The sequence below is a fragment of the Sceloporus undulatus genome, chromosome 1 (assembly GCF_019175285.1).
Source record: "Sceloporus undulatus isolate JIND9_A2432 ecotype Alabama chromosome 1, SceUnd_v1.1, whole genome shotgun sequence".
Lineage (NCBI taxonomy): Eukaryota > Metazoa > Chordata > Lepidosauria > Squamata > Phrynosomatidae > Sceloporus > Sceloporus undulatus.
The window spans coordinates 323,764,676-323,782,684 of NC_056522.1; the positions used below are offsets into that span (position 1 = coordinate 323,764,676).

General features: G+C 43.0%; 2 protein-coding genes across 2 annotated transcripts in view; one reads left to right on the forward strand and one right to left on the reverse strand.

The window, feature by feature from the left end:
- CHRM5 (cholinergic receptor muscarinic 5) overlaps window positions 1-18,009 on the reverse strand; it is a 99,663-nt gene that overhangs the window by 20,465 nt on the left and 61,189 nt on the right. The gene's annotated exons all lie outside the window — the stretch shown is intronic.
- The window catches only part of AVEN (apoptosis and caspase activation inhibitor), a 166,175-nt gene continuing 148,783 nt past the window's right edge, over window positions 618-18,009 (forward strand). Inside the window, exon 1 of the mRNA XM_042477767.1 lies at window positions 618-953. Within this exon, the coding sequence (XP_042333701.1) occupies window positions 705-953 (249 nt within the window). The 5' untranslated portion in view covers window positions 618-704. The remainder of the gene's footprint in view (window positions 954-18,009) is intronic.

Sequence of the window (18,009 nt, forward strand, 5' to 3'; positions counted from 1 at the left end):
TACGTGCCACTACACGATATACTGTTGTTAAATGAGGGACCTAGCCTGGCATAATAGATTGAGCTTTTGCAGTCTGGGATTCAAATCCTCCCACAGCCATGCAAACCCACTGGGTGACTTTGGCCAAGTCACACTCTCTCAGCCTCAGGGGAAAGCAATGCCAAACCCCACTCTGAAGGAACTTGCCAAGAAACCCCTGTAAGTCAAAAGTGACTCTTAGGTCCCATCCGCACTGCAGAAATAACCCAGTCTGAGACTGCCTTGGCTCAATGCTAGGGGATAATGGGAAGCGTAGTTGAGTGAGAGCCATAGAGAGGACTCTGGGGCTGCAATAAACTACAATTCCCAGGATTCCCTAGCAATGAGCCAGGGCGGTTAAAGCAGTCTCAAACTGGATTATTTCTGGAGTGTGTTTGGGACCTTGGAGGCACACAACAACAACAACAACAACAACTGTGTGTTGTGAGAAGCACTGAGGTGGTGGCTGTTACTAATAAATAAATAATTTTGGGAACTGTAGTTCGTCCCAGCTTGGAGCCAGGGTAGTTAAAGCGGTGTCAAAGCGGGTTAACTCCGCAGTGTGGCTGCTGTGGCGTTTTTGTGACCAGGCCTGTGGCGGGGCTTGCAGAGTAGGCCTCTGAGGAGGAGGCGGAGGACTGGAGAGGAGCCGCGGCCTAGTGCCTGAGTGGCGACGGAAGGGAAGCATGGCCACAATGCAGCCCGAAAGAGGGGACCGGCCCCGGAGGGGAGGCGGCGGCAACAGGCAAAACCGGAGGAGGCCCGGCGGCCGGGAGAGGCAGGCGGAAGGCAGGGGAGGCCGCCCTGAAGACGGCCAGCAACGAGGAGGAGGAGGAGGAGGAGGAGGGAGCCGGGGAAGGGGACAGGGCCGCCGAGGCAGAGGGGCCTCCTCCTCCTCCTCCGCGCCTCCTTCCTCTCCTCAGGGCAATGAGTCGGTAAGCAAAACAGATTCAGTGCGAGGCCATGGCATAATTATATCTTCCCTAGGGTTGCATCCACACTGGAGGGATAACCCGGTTTGGCACCGCTTTAATTCTTTGTCTGGCTCCGCTCTGGGCCCCACAACAAACTCCATCTCCCAGAATTCCATAGCAAAGAGCCAGACAAAGAGTCATAGAGTTGGAAGAGACCGTGCAGGAACTCTCAATCAAAGCACCCCTGACTTCCAGCCTCTGTTTAAAGACCTCCAAGGAAGGAGATTCCACCACTCTCTGAGGGACTGTGTTCCACTCTTGAACAGCTTTCACTGTCAGGAAGTTCCTCCTAATGTTGAGCTGGAATCTCTTTTCCTGTGTCTTGCAGCATCCATTGTTCTATTTATTCCCTGGAGCAGCAGAAAACAAGCTCGCTCCCTCCTCAATATGACACCCTTTGTGTCCTAACTAAATGCAAAGGAGAGCCAAAATGTAGGGCGTTTCGGAGGAAATGGAGGTGGTGACCGAATACAAGCTCATCGGAGTTTATCACACGAAGGAGATTGGAAGTTCATCCCGTGAATATCCTTTACGTGAAACAATTTCACACAACAACACACCAAAGCCGCCCTTAAAGTGGTCACAAAGAAGCATTAACACACATCTTTTTTACTTTCGGGATTTCAGCGGCAACGCATCCCCCGATATCAGTTTATTGGCACAATTGCATGTGATAGTTGTTTGCGCAGTTACTCCCATTTCCACTTTATTTGCAGGATGCTTGAAGTGTGCTTTAATCTCTCTTTAATGCTGAAATTAGCCCCAGTGTGATAAACTCCATAGAAATGTCAATTCCTGCTTCTTAGTCAAGCTCAAAATGGAGGACCTTTGGGAATCCCTCCTAAACTGAAGGTTGCAATGAAGGATGTGTCCTGGAAAAGGAGGATGTGTCTGGTCATCTTGATCCTAAGGCAAGAACTTGTCGTAGGGTTTTCTTGGCAAGTTTCTTCAGAGGGGGTTTGCCATTGCTATCCTGAGGTTGAGAGAGTGTGACTTACTCAAGGCCACCTGGTGGGTTTTTATGCCCGAGTAGAGATTTGAATCCTGGTTTCCAGAGTCCAACGCTCAAACCACTAAATCCAAATCATAACACGCCTTCCTTATAAATAAGTCCTGCTACTCTGTTACAGTGTTGGCCAAACTTTGGTCCTCCAGATGTTTTGGACTTCAGTTTCCAGAAGCCCCAGCCAAGCTTGGCCAACAGTCAGGAATTCTGGGAGATGAACTCCAAAACACCCGGACAACCAATGTTTGGGAACCACTGCTCTATAGGTAGTCTCTCCCTTCTGTCAAGCCTAAGGCGATAGTTTTACTGATTAGAGTGGCTATTTCTTCTGAGTAAATATGCAGAGAATTGTCATGTGTGCTAACTACTGCTACTACTACTACATGCTATTTGATGTTTTTAATTTGTTGCCTGCTTTATTGAACCCTTTCCTGTATTGTCATGTATTATTTATATGTATTACACTACTATTTCTTAGATTGTATGCCATGGGCAGGTTTACTCGTTTCTATTGTATTGTTTGTATGTACAGTGCTGTGCAAATCTACAGCGCTATATAAATAAAGCATAATAATAATAATAATAATAATAATAACAACAACAGCAACAACAACATACAGAGACAGACAGACGGACATCTCTTTATGTTTTTCAATTGGGAACCACTCCTGTTTATTACATTATGCTATATACATTGTATACATGAGTGGTTCTCAAACCTTTTCCCCTTGCAACCCCCCTTTACATCTACATGGGGACATCACAACCCCCACAACTCAACATAGTATATGAATGAAAATATTTTGTTTATTTATGCATATGTGTGCATATTTTCATTCACACAATCATGTATATCCATATTTTAACATTTTGCAAGGAAAGAGCATTATTCAAATTAGAACAGTTTTATTTAAGTAAATTCAATATTTCACTCAATGCATGTGTAAATTTTATCCATAAAAGAGTTTGGGAGGAGGAGGAGGAGGAGGAGGAAGAGGAGGGATCAGTTCTCCAAGTCTCACACATACACACACACTTGAGCAACTCTCGTGCCCTGCTTGGGTGGTCCCACCCCACCGTTTGAGAACCACTGATGTACTGTATATACAGTGAACCCTTGGTATCCGCTGGGTTTTTGTTCCAGGACTCCCTGTGGATAGCAAAATCCCTGGATACTCAAGTCCCATTAAATACAGTGACATAGTAAAATGCCGTCCCTTATATCAAATGGCAAAATCGAGGTTTGATTTTTGGAATTTATATTTCTTTTGAATATTTTCAAGCTGTGGATGATTGAATCTATGGATACAGAATCCTTGGATACAGAGTACTATTCAAGTAGATGGGACTATGTTGGGCATTTGTCCCAATATGGGAGAATTTCATAGAATCATAGAATCATAATGTTGGAAGAGACCGCAAGTGCCATCCAGTCCAATCCCCTGCCATGCAGGAAATCTAAATCAAAGCATTTCTGACAGATGACCATCCAGCCTCTGTTTGAAGATCTCCAAGGAAGGAGACTCCATCACTCTCCGGGGAAGTGTGTTCCACTGTCGGACAGCCCTTACTGTCAGGAAGTTCCTTCTAATGTTGAGGTGGAATCTCTTCCTGTAGCTTGCATCCATTGCTCCAGGTCCTAGTCTCTGGAGCAGCAGAAAACAAGCTAGCTCCCTCCTCAGTATGACATATCACCTCATATCACCTCTTAACCTTCTCTTCTCCAGACTAAACAGCTCCCTAAGTCGTTCCTCATAGGGCGTGGTTTCCAGACCCTTCACCATTTTAGTCGTCCTCCTTTTGAAAACGCTCCAGTTTCTCCACATCCTTTTAAAACTGTGGTGCCCAGAACTGGACACAATATTCCAGGTTGGGCCTGACCAGAGCAGAATAGAGTGGCACTATTACTTCCCTTCATCTAGACACTATACTTCTATTGATGCATCCTAAAATCGTATTGGCATTGTTAGCTGCAGCATCGCACTGTTGACTCAAATTTGATAGATTTGCTGATGAACAGAAACTGACACCTGTCTGAGTTTAAACATGTATGGTATATAAAATGTGGAACATAGGTGTACTCACTCTGTGTGCAGAGTGAGTACACCAGTTTGCCTGGCAATTTTTGGTAAGCAACCAATGTTTTAATGTGATGCTCACTGCATGCCTCTTGGGATGGGTAAAATTCTTTTATAATCTTGATATATTTAAATCCTCCTCAGGCTGAGGAGATGTTCTTCATATTTCATTTGTAAAAGATATATGCCTTTGTTTATTCAGAGCCTGTGGGATCTGAAGTAGCTTTTTGTTATGTGTCTTCAAGTTGTTTCTGACTTTGGGCGATCTTGGCACGTTTCTTCAGAAGGGGCTTGCTTTTGCCATCCTCTGCGGCTGAGAGAATGTGAATTGACTAAGGTCACCCAGTGGGTTTCCTTGACTGAGACAGGATTCAAACTCTGGTCTTCATAGTCCAGTGCTTAAACCCACTAAACCACACTGGTGCCCAATAGCTTAGCTAGTTAAAATTATGGAAGCTGTCTTAGAGGTAACTTGAACAAGATGGCATTTTGGATAAGGGATACTCAACCTATATAGGATTATCTTAAAGTGCATATGGATTTTCCTTGACAATATATCCTGTGTGCTAAAAGTGCAACCATTAACCATTTGTGACATTTTAATACAGATGAATGTGCTATAACTTTCCAGCTGGGTCATAGGTTTGCTATGTGGAAAACTAGATGCAGGTTTTTGAGCTTTATATGTGACATAACTTTGAAACATTCAAGGTTATCAAGCATGACTCTGCCAGAAGTTGATCGTAGAGTCACACTGGAAGATCTAGAGATTCCTAGATAAAACATTTCTCTAGGCATTTATAGGTCCTCCAGTGAATTCTGTGGTCAACTTTGGCTGGATGTAGGCCACAGAGTTGTACTGGAGAACCTAATAAATCCTAGAGAGTTGTTTTCTAAGCTAAAAAATGTTGTTTTTTTATATGCGTTTTTTTCACTTTCATGGATGTCCTGTGCCCCTAACCCCAGTGAATGTGGAGAGTCCATTGAATTATTTTGTTGTTGCTTTTGATGGTTTAAGTTGTCTGTAAGTCTCTGAGAGAGCACATTATGCTTAGAACACTGGACATTAAAATATTTAGATGCAATGGCTATTGGGTATAGATTCACTTGCATATTTTTAGCCACAGTTGTGGAATCTCGTTCCTTAGTAGTGCTCAAATTGGAGAATATTTTAGATGTCCTATCCAACCTTCCCATTTAAGCTGGTCTGTTTATGGGATCCTGCCTGATCTTGGTAGCTAAGCAAGGTCAGTTCTGGATAGCACTTGGATGGGAGACCGCCAATGAATACCAGATGCTGTAGAGGCTATGAGGCTGAACAGACAGCCCCTAAGGCGTGGCCTGCAGCCACCTCTTTCATCGCCAGACAGGGGCTGCGGCAACTACACGCTGCGGCCTCGATCTGGCATTTTCACAGTGCTGCAAAGGAGCTGCAAAAAGCATTTCCTTTTTGTGTCTCTACCCGCGGCCGCGGCGGCTTTTCACTGCTTCTTCAGTGCAGCCCTACATTTCAGAGGAAGGAACTGGCAAAAACACTTTTGAGTATTCCTTGTCCAAAAAACCCCTATAAAATTCAAGGGCCACCCTAAGTCGACAGGCGACTTGAAGGCACATACATGCATACATATTTAGATCTTTCTTATTTTTAAATGACAAATGCAAATATCCATGGTTTCCTTTAGTCAAAGTATTGTTTCTGACCCAGGTCCTTAGGGTAGGGGGAAATTTTGGAATATGATTTTGAGGAAAAAGTTGAGCGAGGAAAAGAATTGTGTTCTTTAAATAAATGAATAAAGGTAAATTACATTGGTTATTGTTGGGATCATACTATTGGTCAAGGCTGTAATGAGAATAAATAGAATGAGAATGCCCTATTTTGTTAGTTTCTATTACAGATTTAGTGAGTTTTCTTTATTTATTTGAATTATATTTTTCTCTCAGAATAGGGACCCAATATGGTTCAGTATTTGATTAACACAGTAATTTATATTATTGAAGCAAAGTTCAATGTTATAATATTAAAACAGAATAAAATCAAAAGAATTTAAAAGCTCATCAGTTAAAATGCAATTGAATTAAAATAGAAGCTCATCTAATATTTATTTATTGCCACCTTTCTCCCGCTTTGGGACTAAAAGTGTCTTAAAACAAATACTAAAATTCATAACATACAAATATTAAAGATTTAATTATGCTATCAGAAATTAAAATCTTTAAAAAAACATTAAAAGGAAAACAACTAATAATGTTTTTAGCAAATTATGCAAGGCCCTTTCCCCTTCAGCAGCCATTCTTCCAAGGCATGCCAAAACACAAAAAGTCTTTACCTGCTATGAAAGATAGGTAGAAAGGTGTAAGTCTAACCTCTCTGGGAAAAGGGTTTCACAGCTTGGGAGCAGCTACTGAGAAGGCCCTCCCCCATCTTGCCATCAGCTGTACCTGTGAGGCTGCTGCCAGAGAGAGAGAAGGGCCTCCCAGAAGATCTTAAAACACAGACTTGTTCTTATGGGAGAACACAGTCCTTCAAATAACCTGGACCTGAGCCATATAGGTCTTTATAAGTCATAATTGTACTCCTGGCCACACCAGGGTTGTATTGAGGAGTATACCAAAGTTGTATCTTCAGATAAAGCATAATCCCACCCAGCACAGACAAGCTCCTTCTTCCCTGGTACACCTTTTGACTGACCAGGAATATCTCTGTCTTGCCTATATTAAGTTTCAGTTTGTTCACCCTCTTCCAGTCCATTACTGAGCACAGGTGCTGGTTTAGGACTGAAACCACTTCTTTGATTAAGGTGGAAATAAATAATAAGAGTTGGGTGTCATCTGCATGCTCTTGGGACCAAACCTAAGAGCTTAGATGACCTCTCCCAGTGATTTTATGTATATGTTAACTAACATGAAAGACAGAACCAACTTTGTCAATGGCCAAAGAGTTGAATAGAAGTCCCTCAGCACCATCTTCTGGGTTCAGCCCTCCAGGGAGAATTGGAGCCACTATAAAACAGTGCTTCCTAATCATATCCCAGCAAGGCTGTCCAGAAGGATACCATGGTTGATAGTACTGAAAGCTGCTGAGAGATCCAACAGAACCAACAGGGCAAATTCCTCCTGTCCAGTACCTGATCCACCAAGATGGCCAAAGGCCTGTCCCATAACCCATTCTGAAACTAGATTGGAATTGATTTAGAATGAGTAATAATTTTGGTCTGGATTGGATTAGGAGGTGACATGACAGAAATATTTGAAAGATTGTCACATGGAAGATGGAATAGTAACTGAAGGTAGTGGTAGTAACTGAACCAGTGGGTTCAATTGATAGAAAAAGAGAATCTGAATCAGAAAAACTTCCTGATGGTAAAAGTAGTTCAGCAGTATAATGGGCTGCCTTGGAAGGTGGTGGGCTCTCTAGGTTTTGAACTTAGGTGAGTTTTAAACCAAAGCAAATTCCCATAGTAAATAGCTTTAAACTGTGTTCACAGTTTAGCAATATACGCACACCTTTATTTTTTTTCTGAACCCTGTTTCTTAGAGGAATATTAAATGGGTTTTGATGATGTGGATGAACATAGGAAACTTATATATTTTATTTATTTGTTTGTTTTATAACTTGCCTTTCTTCCAGTAGGGGAGCCAAGGAGGCTAACAGTCAATAAATCTTGCCAGAAACCAAAACCTGGCAGGCCTTTCCTGAATAAAAGTGCCCGGCCACAGAATGACTGCCCCCCACATCATGTATTAGCCCACCACTCTGTCCTCGTATTTTGTGTGTGTGTGTGTGTTTAATAGATATTTTAATTGTACATGTTTAATCCTGTTTTAAGGGGGGGATTTGGGACATAATTTTGTAAATGTGGATTTTAATATGTTGTGAGCCGCTTTGATTGTCTTGTAACAGAAAAGCGGGATATAAAAATAGTTTTATTTATTATTTATTAAAACAAAACACAATAGGGTTGCTGTAAGTTGGAAATTACTTAAATGCACCCAACAACAAGTGGATGTTACATTATATACTCATCCCTTCATATTTGCAGATTTCATTATTCACAGATTTAATATGTTCTCTAGGAATATCAAGGTCCTCCAGTGCAACTCCATGGTCAATTTACAGTAAAAGTTGTCCTGAAAGACCTAGAGAGTCCTAGAGAGGTGTCCTCTCAGGTAAAAATATGGTGTTCTTTTGTTATTTGTGGTTTTTCCATATTCACGGGGGTCTTGTGCCCCTAACCCAGCGTTTCTCAAATAGTGGGGCGGGCCCCCCAGGGGGGGCGCGAGGCTCCATAAAGGGGGGCGTGAAGCTGTTATGCAGAGGTGTACTTATAACAATTTTATAGACAAATGATACTATTTACAGTTGCGCAGGGGGCGCGAAATGTTTTAACCCTAGTGAATATAGAAGAACAAGTGTATTTCTGTTTTAAAATAAATGTGCAGATAGGAAAAAACAACCAGGCAGCAGTCTCTTTTGGCCAATTCTTTACAACTTAATCATTACAATTTCCATATAACTTAATTAATGTCACTTTACCCACTCTAGAGAGCATAGCCTTCTAGGATCTTTTTCAGCAGAATTTTGATTGTCATGAATATATTGTTCTTGTATTAATGTATTCATAACACTCGGTAGAGGAGAAAGGAAAACATATTAAAGAAGGGTGGTTTCCCCCCAGAATTATCTAAACTTAGAATGTAAGAAGAGTCCTGGGAACCATACAGAAGGTCTGTCAGATTCAGTGGCTGGCTATATGCCTGAGGGAAGCCTGCAAGAGGACATGAGGCTATAGGACTTTCCCTCTCAGGTTTCCCTATGGATATGTTTAGCACATTTCTTAGATGTACTATGTGCATGGTTGTTTTCTTTATCTTGATTCTCCCACTGTTCCATTTCTTTCAAATACTGCAGGTTCTTTTAGAGAAAGGAGAAAAAATATCTGCTTTCCTTACACTAAGTATACTATTAAAGTTCATGCCTATTGCTTACGGTCTTTTTTTTCTAAACTAAAAAACACAAAATACTGTAAGCTTTCCTCACAAGTACCTAGCTTCACAGTCTGATCACCATGTTTGCCCTTTTCTTTATCTAAGTAATACCAAGTATTAGTGGTAAAATGAAATGTGTTCTGTTTTATCCACCTTGTCAATAAATACATGTTTGTAGCTGAAAAAGAAGCTTTTTGCAATAAAGGAGACATGGACTAGGCAGCTTGCCCTTTTCCTTTTGTATCGATTATGTCCTGTATTTTCTGTATCTGGTAGTGTTATTTGTAGAACAGAAGAAATATTTGGCTTCTAAAAGAAGTGTTGATAAAGATGGTGCTTGATTTGGGTCCTGAAGAGTAGGTAAGTGCTAAACAAGAGGCTAGAAGGTAGAAAACAGTAATTCTTCTTCGTGGTCTCTGCGAATCACACAAATGGGTTATCATTCTGTGGCTGCACAGTTAGCTTCGGAACCTTCTTGGAGAGATTAAAGGCGTTTTGGCGGTAGCCCCGCCCACTCTCCAACTGCCTTTTTCAGTCGGTTTCCCTCCTAAACCCTCAGTTCCTTTTGTCCGCCGCACGAGCAGCATCTAGGAACTCTTCAGAGATTCATTTTCCTGTCAGACTTTAAAAACTTGATTTGACAGGACCAATCTGCGTTTTGGTGGTAATTTTTTAACATTGTTGTTCATATTTTAAAACAAATGCTATGATTTTTTAGATAATCATATACTTAAATGTGAATTTGAATTCTGAGGTAAAGTTGTTTAACAACAACTTGCCCTGTGATTTCTCAGAGAATCGCTTACTTAATTGGGAATTTAAATTCTGAAATAATGCTGTTTTAGGACAGCCTGTACTGCGATTTCTTAAAGAATCACATACTTAAATACAAATTTAAATTCTGAGGTAAGTTGCTTTAACAACAACTTGCCCTATGATTTCTTAGAGAATTGCTTACTTAAATGTAAATTTAAATTCTGAGGTAAAGTTGTTTTAATAACGACTTGCCCTGCCATTTCTTAGAGAATCACTTACTTAAATGTGAATTTAAACTCTGAACTAAAGCTGTTTTAACAACAGCCTGTACTGCAGGGTTTTTTTTAGAGAATCACATATTTAAATGTGAATTTAAATTCTGAGGTGAAGTTGTTTAACCACAGCCTTCACATTGGCAAGTCCTTTTCCCTTCTGAGGGAACTGCTGTGCTTGGCAGAACTTTTCCCGCCTTTTTTCTTGAGGAAAAGTTTTCAAACAATGCCTGCCTTACTGGCTCACTTGGCAAAGCCCCATTCTTCCTCTTATCTCTGAGAGGAACTTATAGAATGGCCACCAGCCTTCCTTCCTCAGCATGGCTAGAGATGCTCTTTTGTTGTGGACAAACCGTCTCAGGGCCATTCACATGGCTTTGTCTCCTCAATCTCCTGAAGAGAAGTTGTTACTGGCTGCCTCGACTTCGTCCTTGCTGGTCCCTAGCTCCCCAGGATCAAACCAATTGGAGGTCATCATCATCGGTCCCTGACTCTCCGGAGTGAAACCAACTGGCTGGCAGCCCAACGTGGATCCTCATCGGTCCCTGACTTTCCGGAGTCATACCGATTGGCTTCAAGCCCAACTTTAAGCCTCGTCGGTCCCTGACTCTCCAGGGTCAAACCGTTTGGCTGGCTGCACGACTTGGATCTTCACCGGTCCCTGACTCTCCGGAGTCATACCGACTGGATGGTCCCTGACTCTCTGGGGTCAAACCATTTGACTGGCAGCCCAACATGGATCCTCATCGGTCCCTGACTCTGCGGAGTCATACCGACTGGATGGCAGCCCAATGTGGATCCTCATCGGTCCCTGACTCTCTGGGGTCATACCGACTGAATGGCAGCCCAACATGGATCCTCATCGGTCCCTGACTCTCCGGAGTCATACCGACTGGATGGCAGCCCAATGTGGATCCTCATCGGTCCCTGACTCTACGGAGTCATACCGACTGAATGGCAGCCCAACGTGGATCTTCATCGGTCCCTGACTCTTCGGGGTCATACCGACTGAATGGCAGCCCAACGTGGATCCTCATCGGTCTCTGACTCTTCGGGGTCATACCGACTGAATGGCAGCCCAACGTGGATCCTCATCGGTCCCTGACTCTCTGGGTCATACCGACCAGATGGCTGCCCAACCTCGATCTGCGTCGGTCCCTGACTCTCCGGGGTCATACCGACTGGATGGCTGCCCAACATGGATCCTCATCCGTCCCTGACTCTTTGGAGTCATACCAACTGGATGGCTGCCCAACATGGATCCTCATCGATCCCCGACTCTCTTGGGTCATACTGACCGGATGGCTGCCCAACCTCGATCTGCATCGGTCCCTGACTCTCCGGAGTCATACCGACTGGATGGCAGCCCAACGTGGATCCTCATCGGTCCCTGACTCCCTGGGATCATACCGATTGGCTTGCAGCCTGACATCGACCCTCATGGGTCCCTGGCTCTCCGGTGCCAAACCAATTGGACGGCTGCCCAACTTCGATATGCATCGGTCTCTGACTCCCTGGAGTCAGATTCATTGACTTATAGCCCAGGTTCAAGCCTCGTCAGTCCCTGACTCTCCGAGGTCCAACCATTTGGCTGGCTGAAAGGCTTGGATCTTCATCGATCCCGGACTCTTAGGGGTCAAACTGTTTGGCTAGCTGTCCAATCTGGATCCTCATCAGTCCCTGAATCTCTGGGGTCATACTGCTTGACTTGCAGCCTGACTTCGTTCCTCATTGGTCCCTGACTTTTCAGGGTCAAACCGGTTGCCTGGCAGCCCGACTTCGATCCTCATCGGTCCCATACCAACAGTATGGCAGCCTGACTTCGATCCTCGTTAGTGCCTGACTCTCTGGAGTCATACCGATTGACCTGTAGCCTGACATTGATCTTCGTTGGTCCCTAACTCTCTGGGTCAAACTGATTGGCTGGCTGCCAGGCTTTGATCTTCATTGGTCCCTGACTTTCAGGACTAATTCCGATTGGCTTGCAGCTTGATTTCTACCTTTGTCAGCCCCTGACTCTTCGGGGTCAAACTGATATGGGATGTTAGCCAGATTGCCATCATTGTATGGCTGCATTTCGTCCTGACTCTCCTTTGAGAAGACGAATATTAAGAGTCTAACGTTGGTACCGTGCAAAGCTGCACAAGAGGATTCGAATGCAGCTGGCTTTTCAGTTCTGAGGGCCATTATTGATACCGTCGCATGCGCCTTGCTGCTACTGGGTTCATTTTGTGGCCACGATTAGCTGTTCCCAGCAGCCAGTATGGATGATGCTGGTTTGGGTTCAAAGCCATGGTTGTTCCCTCTGTACCGAGGTTAACTATCAGCAAGCGCTCTATCAATTTGGGCCATGAGGTACCCTGTCCCTCAAACCACCACCAGTGGTCACTTCTTTGCCTCTGAGCCAAAAATGGTTACCCTGACATATTCTAGTCCTATTTCATTCAAAATTGAGACTTTTTTCAGGTTGCTGCCTCGGTATTGAGTAATGCCAGCATCACAGGACAGTTATACAGTCCAAATATTCCTTCTGTACCGAGACATGACATCACGACTATCCCTATATAGCCAATTCGGGGGAGATGGTGCTTCATACTGAGGGAGGACATCACCATTTGTACGCTACAATTTATGACGACGTCCTTCATCTTAGACTGGACGGCTAAATGTCATTTAATGCAGAAATTCAAGTGTGACTTCTGAGTTGGCCCCTGTAAAATTTGGGAGCACAGTCGATTTACTCTGGGTACAGATAATCCTTCACCGCATGGACGGCTTCAGGACTGTACAATCAAATCTCATAAATTGGTTCGTCTCTTTCATACCTAGGGACGCTACCATTATACAACCAGTACCAGCTCAATTGTGATCATCTTGTTCCTTCCATGGGGGGCTTTGATACCAAAGCACAGAAACCATCATTCATAGGGAAAGGTTTTGCCACTTCCCAATGTGAGTGTCACCTAAGGCAGTTGATGCCTATTATCAAAGGCCACTATATATAGTGAGAAATACATGTCTATTTCCCATAGCCCTTCCAAAGGGTTTTTGTCAATGCCACTCTCTTCCTTGGAACAGGTGGCAAACAACTACCACAATTCCTTTCCATTTTCTCCTCTGGGCAGGAATGCCCTCTGGGGACATCCCTCGATTTTGAGCCACCATTTAAAGATCTGTCCACCCCATGGATACTTGGAGATCTCGAGGTTTGCATACCTGTCTCATCTCTCCTGGCCGATTGATGTCATACCATCCTAATTCTCCTGAACCTCTGGTCCAAGGCGTCGATTGGGTGAGGTGACAATATTTCAGACCTCCACCTGCAACCCTAACAAGGCTAACCATGCATTCTGCAAATTTCTTTGGGCATCTCTCCCCTAAGGGAGTCCTGTGCTCCACCTAATTGCTATGCACTGTCACAGTGTACTTCATGCTTCATTACGTGCCCTGGACCTATACGATAAGGGTTTTTGAGCCACTGTTATATGGTCTCTAAGTCCTTCTGCTCATACTGGCATGTTGCAGTAGATTAATGCTACAGCTTGAGTCGTTCCTCTTAAGCATTAGGGATAACGTTATCATGATTTCTGTCATATTGCCTGGTGTTTTGCACCAGCTGGCTAGAATTGGACTTTGTGGCTCTTAACGTCTATTCCAGCTCCACTGCTCTGAACATTTTTGTTCCTAGGGCCCATTCATGATGGATTGACACCAGTTCACTCCTGCTATACTGTTTGACTATCAGTTCTGGCTGTTCTTGCCATCTCTCAATATCCTTGATACAGCTTCTACAGGACATCATGTCATGGGATACCATCCCCACAGGGACTTCTTTCAACCTGACAGTGTGGTATCCTTTCACTTTTACAATGCTGTGACTAGTCTTATTGGCATCATACCAGCCACTGTTGTTTTTCTTTCTCGTTTTCACCAAGATCTGCATGCTTCATGCTGATAGCCTGGAACATTACGCTCAGATACAGCGTGCCTTGTGTGCCACAACAACTGGATCTTGCAATCTCCTCTATTCTAGTCAGAAATTTGTTGTGACTTAATGAGATAATATGCCTCCTCTCTGGTGTCCACCGTTGTTCCAGGAATCATTGCTGGAGCTCTTCTCCAGTTCGATCTCATTAGGCTCTCTCTCTATGAATGCACTTTTCAACCATCTCATTGTTGACCACAGATTGTCTTTTCATACTCTGTAAAGAGAACATTTAGCCCTAGACTAACTAGTATTCTAGGCTGTGTCTGTCACTGCCAGAATCTCCAAATCATGGCTTCGAGAGGCTTTATCAGGCTACTGCATGTTTCCTACTTTCAAGATTCTTTGAATGACATGCCTCAAGTTTGAGGGCTTTGTAAGCCCCTCTTTCCTAAATACCAACATCCCGGCCTGTGCAGCCTTGCATTGTTGTGAGCTCTTTGCCTTTCATGTTGGATTCAATCCACCTTTTGGATTAGACAAGGTCTGTATACCAGACCTTCGTGCTTGGCATCTTCCAATAGCTGCTCACAGTAGTGAGATTCCTTATATTCCATGTCACTCACCTATTCGGTGGCTTTGGCATAATCTCCACTACCAAGAAATCTGTGCTATCTAGGTCAGGGTTTTTCCCTGCCCTTAGTTTACACCTGCCATTTATTATGGACCATCAAAGTTTACCTACAGTCTGTGCAACATATGGTTAGCTGGCAAGCCTGTTTTTCTACCAATGGGCATGTTTCACCTGCATTGGTGACTGTTCCACTACATCTCAGTATTTCTACATGACTCTGTAGAGTCATTATGTCAGTGGAAATGTTCGTTCCTATGTTTGCATGCCCTTGGGATTGGTTTCCCACCTGGTGGTTCTATTTGGGGTCAATATGCCTTTCTTGTGTGGCATGGCACTCCCACCTCCACTGACCTAAGCTTGCTAGTCTAACCCATTTGTGTGATTCGCAGAGACCACGAAGAAGAAGGACAGGTTGCTTACCTGTAACAGTATTTCTTCGAGTGGTCATCTGCGAATTCACACAAACCCGCCCATCCTCCCCACACAGTCGTGCCCTGCCTCTCCTTCCGTCCTGGGCTGCTGCTACACGGCGTCCATGGAACTGAGGGTTTAGGAGGGAACCCGACTGAAAAAGGCAGTTGGAGAGTGGGTGGGGCTACCGCCAAAACGCCTTTAATCTCTCCAAGAAGGTTCCGAAGCTAACTGTGCAGCCACAGAATGATAACCCATTTGTGTGAATTCGCAGATGACCACTCGAAGAAATACTGTTACAGGTAAGCAACCTGTCCTTTTTCTCCCAGTTAGGAACATAGTATTTTAAAATTGTATTATATCAGCTGAGGTATGTCTGGCACTGCCTGAATCCTTAATTTATGGCCCCAAAAGGTGTTCATGGGACCACCTATTTCCTCCTTGCTTCCTCCTTTCACTCTCAAGAATTTTATCAGCAGTAGTTCAAAAAGCTCTCTTTCACTTTTTGCCCTTTTGAAAAACAACAGCTGGGGCATCTTAGCAGCAAGGTCTCGCCTCAGTCTTAGCAGCACTGCCTTAGGAAACCCTTCCCTGTTTTCTGAATGAATTGTTTCTAGTGGATAGAACCAGTAAGTAATAATCCCAAAAGCAGTCTATAGAGTCTCACTTCCACCCTTTCTTCAGGGATCTTACCAACAATATCTCAGAGAGCCTGTTTCCATTTTGCCACATTTCTCTTTTTAAAAAGCTGTAGGATTCTTAGCAGCCATGTCTTGGTCCTCTCTTCCCACATCAGGAGTTTTAGTAGCAAGGAGTGCTTTCTCCTGTTTTCTTGCCCATTAAAAAAAGAAAGAAGAATTAAGGCAAGATCACATTTGCTTCTTCAAAACTACCTTTTTGGATTTTTTATTTGAATCTGGCCACTTGCATCTTGGGCAACAACCAAGAACACTATATGTCTACAATGATGTCCTGCTGAGAGATGGCAGACTCCCCCTTTTGGCTTCAAGAAAGTCCCACCTTTGACATTTATAATTTTAAATGGGTCAGTGTGAGGTAAATAGCATTTTGCCCCCCACTTCTGTTCTGGATTTTGTAGTTGAAACTTGGCACTGCAGCTTAGATAAAAACACTGTGAAATTTCTGAGCCAGTAAAAAGCTGGCTTTTCCCGTGCCGCCGCCGCTTTGCGGTGCTTGGATAGCGTGCAGCATCTAAATGCCACACTGCCAGAGCGCAGTGAAACCAGCCCTTGTGTGGGCAGGTGGGTGGCTTCCAGGCTGAATCAGGGTGGTGTCGGGGTGTGCATCATGTGTATGCCATGCCCCCGCACTGCCCACAAGGTGGCTTTTAGTGCCAGTCTGTACCAGTCTCAAAAGTGCAACAAGATTTTGGTGGGTTTTTTGGACTATGTGGCCATGTTCTAGAAGAGTTTATTCCTGACATTTCTCCAGTATCAGTGGCTGGCATCTTATTTGCAGATGCCAGCCACAGATGCTGGTGAAACGTCAGGAATAAACTCTTCTAGAACATGGTCACATAGTCTGAAAAACCCACCAAAAACTATGGATGCTGGCCATGAAAGCCTTCCACTCCACATTGCAACAAGATTGTTTACCACTGAATGCAAAAGTTAAAAATAAACACTACTAAAAAATAAAACATAGATAAAACAGACTAATTCAAAACAACAATAATCATAAAACATTACAACAGCACTCAAAATCTAGCCACCAAATGCCTGCCTAAATAAGTCATAGTCTTTCTTGTCTGAATGTTAGTCAGTGAATATTTATTAACTACAGAATGGCTTTCCTCATGTTAATTTCTTTGAAAGTATCTTAATCTTGTTTAAGATTGCTAAGTACTGTAACTATATATTTGTGTTAATACCAAGGGAGAGTTCCTTGTGATGTAATCCTAAAATTGCTAGGATATGTGCCATAAATAGAGAACACATGAGATGAAGACAGTTTTATCAGTGAAATAGAGTTATTTAAAATATGAAAAACTGTTGACTTAAATGTCTTTGACTAGAGTTCTAGAATATTTATTTTGCAGTTTCTGGGACATAAAATAACCAGAGGTAGTGCAAAGTATATAACCCACTAGGTATAAATCTACAAGACAGAATGGCCATATATCTTAAAAAAATGTTTTATTTCCTAAAAGCCTATGATGATGCTGATGATGTTCTAATTCCTAATCCATACTTCTTGAAAAGTTAGTATTTTCAGCCTCTTAAGTAGAATCTAAATTTTCAGGCCAATCCTATCATTGCCTGACCATTTTGAGCCTGATAAATGTGGTATAGGCTTTCATTAGTGATACAATCTTTAAATTGTCCCCATGGAAGTAACTATTTGGTTTTTAAAAACCTGTGTGCCTTAAAACCTTTATAGTTTGTATGCTAGAATAACTATTTCCTTATCTGAAGTCTGTATTATACTCTTTGGCCAAAATCTGCTAGTTACCAACTAGTGTAGACCCATTGCACTCAACAAAGCTTCCATAAGTATTCACTTGCCATAGAATCTCTGATTCTAATAGAATCGGCGAGTCTACTCTAGTTGTGACTGTTGGATATAGGCCATCACTGTTTTCAAAAAATGGGATCCAGTTTTGGTGCAGACATGAGTTTAGGAAGAACCACTGCTTAATTTTATGCCATGTATTTATAACCTTAGGTTAAGCTGCTGCTACCCAGTCTTGGGTTTTGATCCACCAGTAAAACCAGTAATATATTTAATTACCAATGGTAAAAAAAGAAGAAATAGGGGAATAAAGTATGCGTTTGAAATTGATTTATAGTGATCCCTTGGTATCTGCTGGGGTTTGGTTCCAGGATCCGCTATGGATACCATAATCCATAGATGTGCATGTCCAGTTATATACAATAGCATAGTGAAATGATGTCTCTTAAATAAAATGGCAAAATCAAGGTTTGCTTT